This window comes from Triticum aestivum, chromosome 6B, assembly GCF_018294505.1.
Source record: "Triticum aestivum cultivar Chinese Spring chromosome 6B, IWGSC CS RefSeq v2.1, whole genome shotgun sequence".
Lineage (NCBI taxonomy): Eukaryota > Viridiplantae > Streptophyta > Magnoliopsida > Poales > Poaceae > Triticum > Triticum aestivum.
The window spans coordinates 642,490,511-642,495,265 of NC_057810.1; the positions used below are offsets into that span (position 1 = coordinate 642,490,511).

At 41.6% G+C, this 4,755-nt stretch overlaps 1 protein-coding gene across 1 annotated transcript; it reads left to right on the top strand.

Moving 5' to 3' along the window:
* Positions 1 to 3,520: 3,520 nt before the first annotated feature.
* LOC123134662 (pathogenesis-related protein PR-4-like) lies at positions 3,521 to 4,106 on the top strand. Its single transcript, XM_044553868.1, has 2 exons — positions 3,521 to 3,820; positions 3,942 to 4,106. Exons 1-2 carry the CDS (start codon positions 3,521 to 3,523, stop codon positions 4,104 to 4,106), a joined length of 465 nt encoding a protein of 154 aa, XP_044409803.1.
* Positions 4,107 to 4,755: the final 649 nt, after the last annotated feature.

Consider the following 4,755-nt stretch of genomic DNA (forward strand, 5'->3'; position numbering starts at 1 on the left):
CAAGAAGTAGCAATCTTCACAGATAACTTATCTTTAGCAAAAGTAGCAACAACTAGATCTCCTAGAACGGATCCAGGACATTGGGAAGCTAGAGGTTTAACTGCAGAATTTTGTGCAATCACTAATCCTACTTCAATTCAGGTATTTCAAATCCCAAGACTTCATAATAAAGAGGCTCATGATTTAGCCCAGTTAGCTATCCAACAAAGATCAGTTCAAGCACTTGAAGTCTCTTGTAGCAATGTGATTCCTGTTCAGGAAGTTTGTCCTTTGAAGTGGCTATGTTCTAGCATGAAAGTTCAGGGAGTTGTAACACTCAATGTAATTGTTTGAACTCTGAATAATTTGGTAATGAATTGGCGCCTTGGCGCCTTTGGTTGTTCAAAAAAAAACATAACCAACTTTTTTGTACCACTAAATAGTTGTTGTCTTCCTCCACCACTATTTTCGTCTCACAAATCCAAGCAACTACATATTGTGAAAATCAATGACTGAATTTCGATAAAGCACCCTCTATCAAAAAAATAGAAGTAAATTCCATCATGTACAATTCAAATCAAACCAATTCAGCGAACAAGCTAAAGAGGAACAACATAGACAGTTATAGAACTAGACATTATATGGCTGGTCCAATGCCATCACAAATCAATGTGAAGGTCACATCTTGGAGTTTTGAGTTAACTTCTCTTGAGCGCTTCTTTCTCCTTGTGTTCTTTTTCTCCCTTGAGGCCTTCCTTCCTACTCATTAGTTAAATTTTAGTACCACGTTAACAAGGCAAATTTTAGTACAAGAATGTGAAATTTTAGTAACAAGGTAACTTTAGTACAACAAGGTAAATTATAGTACAACAATTAGAGGGTAAATTTTAGTACAAGAAGTCTGAGTATCTTGACAAAAATCCAGTAGGAATCAAATTTAGGCGCAAATGGATATTTCAATGGCTCCAGAAAAAAATCAATACAAATGGCCCCCATGTCACTGTAACTTTATTCGGTAGTTTAGAACTTCAGATTAAAGATAATATTGTTATACAAATAGTCTGCATTGGTCTTGTTCTAGTGTTCGAGCAAATGATTAAGTGAATATGCTAACAATAGTTTGTCCAATGTGTGCACCCTCCATTCTAGTACGGTTACATTTTTCTACAATGAATAATATATTAATATCAAGATATATCAATTACATCCGACCTCTGCAACAACATAATCTCGAGACCAAATTGAAACACCAGTATGCACACAACCAAAAAGATTTAAAAGAACAAGAAGGGAAAATAAAGCTCACACAACCAACAACTCAGAACAGATAAGCAACAACCTCACTCATCATCCTTGGTAGCACATGAACTACAAGAAAGGTTCTTCGGAAGCAATGTCTCTAGAAGGAAATGATGCGTACACACCGACATCGTCGGATCCAATCACTGAGGGTGAGATCTGGGTTTTCAACCCGAAGAGCACATCTAAGCAAACTCCAATGCGTTTAACAAAGACACGATATGTAAATATCGTCATTGTGAGGTGCAACCACGGGAAGCCAGACCTAGGGCCACCATGGGAGGCCAGATCTAAGCAAACTCCGAAGCAATGTTGTTGACCAAGCTCCATCGTGTACGTCACGCCGTTCAGGGCCACCATGCCGTTCGAGTGAACCTCCTTTACAAAACTACCATTTGTGGAGAGATAGAAAACAAGTAAGGTAATTTTGGTACTAAGACATAAGTTAAAAAAATCAAAACTTTGCAAATGAAGGTAACATCGCTTACAATGAGCCTATTTCGTCGTATCTTTCACTTGGTGGCGTAAATTATGTCCTGCTTTGATTAGATGCTGGACATTGACAGTCAAATTTGTTAAGATTACCGTGTCATATGTACTTGCGTATGCGGTTGATATGTGATCCAAAGGGCCAGCGTGTATTACCTAGCTGATGCGGACTGGCAGCTCAGCTCTTATATTTTCTTTTGAGAGTTACTCAACTCTTATAGTAATCACATTTGGTTCATCTCTCTCAGTCTTATCATTACTTGTTATCAGCGATAATGTAAGAAGAAAAATACAGATGAGAAGCTTTCATTGCCTAGTTATCCATGCAAGTAGGCAAATTACTGCAGCTTAATCTAAGAACTAGTGCAATTTAATGCTAACGAACACCTGCAAAAATAACAGAAAGAGAGAGGGTGACGTCAACAATGACTACAAACTCCTAGCATAAAATCTTTGAAATGCAATTATCCAATGAACAACTTGGAATTGGCAACACGTATCACAAACAACCAAAGCAAGGGTTTGGCATTCACATATCATTGTCAGATACAATCATCCTTGTTGAAACATAACGAGAAAAGGATCATTTAGAAAGCTGACACAATAATTACAAAAACATCTATATTTGGTTCCTTCACCTCTAAAAGCAGTTTCGATAATGACGTGGTGGCTTGTTCACACAGGTGGAAGCCTAGGCAACAGAAAAATTATTGATACGAAGGGTCGCGATTAATACGATATGCAGTCCAATACCTCAAGTCCTCAAGTATCAATTTGTCATAGAAGCTCCTTTTTTTACGGTAATGCTATCTCACGACCGAAGCCGATGCATCAAGAACAAAGTAACTATTTTGTTGGAATTTAGAATAGACAAGTCTATTGATGCAATAACATATGGAAGGTCATTTACGACGGTCTCATGATTTCCCTTAATGTCATGATACATGATAAATTACTTGTTCATTATGATAGTGCAATTAGCGCCTTTCGTTAGACTCCGGCCAGTGACTGTCATCGTTCATTTGCACGAAATTACGACACAGCTCGATAGCTCAACTCTACGATATATGATGTAGAATAACAACGTCATGATTGAAGATTGCACACACTACAAAATGAAACTACAGCATGTCAGCATCAGCATTGTGAAATCGCATTGAGATGTAAACATAGGTTATCAGTTGCTCATTTCTTGTCCCTGGTAAAAGCCATTTGACAGACACAAACGATATTTACAAGAACATAAGGTGAATTAGTTGCCAATGAAAGAAACAGAGAGGCCGCTGTCAACTTTGAGTACAAATTATTGGCACAAAATTCTTTGAAGCACAACTTGTCCAATGAGAAGCTTGGAATTGACAAAGCTCTCAGAAACAACCAAGGCAAATATTTGGCACACTCACATCATTGAAGCAACATAAGAAGAAATAGCTACATATCTAAACATCTTGGAAAGCTAAACAACAAGCTCACAGCAAGAGTTTAAGTGACCAAAGCATAGTTTGTGTAACCTCTTATGTCTCATTGAATAAACTACTAACTTGATACACATACTCCAGGTGCTTACTGTGATTAAAAATTATGATTAAGGGAAGGCGATGATTACAATCGTCCTCCTTGAAGCAGGTGTCGGAATCAGGGTCTATAAAATGGCCAGTCAGAACTGAGCAATACACTACCACTCATTAGCAGCAGCTGATTGGCCAATTAGGCACTAATAACTAGTTGCAGCAGTAACTAGCTAGAAAGAGGCATGGCAACGGAGGTCGCCGCTGCTGGCGCAAGAATGCCAGTGTCAGTGCTGGTTCTCGTGGCATTGGTCGTGGTCTGCCTGTCCGCCAACGGGGCGGCGGCGCAGCAGGCAAGCGGCGTGGCGGCGACGTACAACCTGTACCACCCAGAGAAGATCAACTGGGACCTGCGCGTGGCCAGCGTCTTCTGCGCGACGTGGGACGCCGACATGCCGCTGGCGTGGCGGCAGAGGTACGGCTGGACGGCGTTCTGTGGCCCCGCCGGCGCGCACGGCCAGCCGTCCTGCGGCCGCTGCCTCCAGGTACGTACTCATATGCTTTACCTATCTCCGTCGATGCATCATGGATAGTTCCTATAAGGAAATGTGTATCTTGTTATGGATCGCGCGTTGTTTGATCGGCGGGACACTGTCATGTCACCAGGTGACGAACAGGGCGACGGGGGCGAGGACGGTGGCGAGGGTGGTGGACCAGTGCGACAACGGCGGGCTCGACCTTGACGTCGCCGTGTTCCAGCGGATCGACACCGACGGGGGCGGCGTCGCCAACGGCCACCTCGTCGTCGACTACCAGTTCGTCGGCTGCTAGGACTGATCACGCACGAGATCACCGCATGCTGCTGCATAGCCTGCATATGCCTACGATCGTTGCGGCGAATAAATATGCATGGGAAATCAGTAGTACCGGCAAGAATAAAACGCAACCGAAATCAATATCGGCTTCGATGTTCGATCGAGGCATGCAGCACATGTTGTCTTCCGATTCTGAATGTCTCGTTATGTAACTCGGAATCCAAAGTCGAAATGACAGATTTTATGTCTCAGCGTCAAGCCACGTAATCTGGCTACTTGCTGTTGGAGTATCGAGCATTTTTCAAATAATTTTAACTCATAAAACCATTTCTAACCGATCCCTTAAATTTAGGCCCTCAAACGGGCCCTCAAACCTTAACTCCTCAAAATGGAGGAGTTAGAAACGTTCCTTAAATTTAACTTTCAAAAACTTTTTTTCCTCACAAATTCATCTCAAACATAGAACTACTTGATTCAAACACAAAGTTAAACAAAGGTAGCACAATTCGATACACTGCATAACATGAACATAAACTACTCAATTCAAACTTAAACTGAACAAAACTAATCTTCTCCGGCCATGATTTTCTCCCAATCCACTTCACCCTCGCCAGAGCCGAAGTCGGAGTCGCTAGATGAAAGATATATCGCTTGCGGTCAGGCCT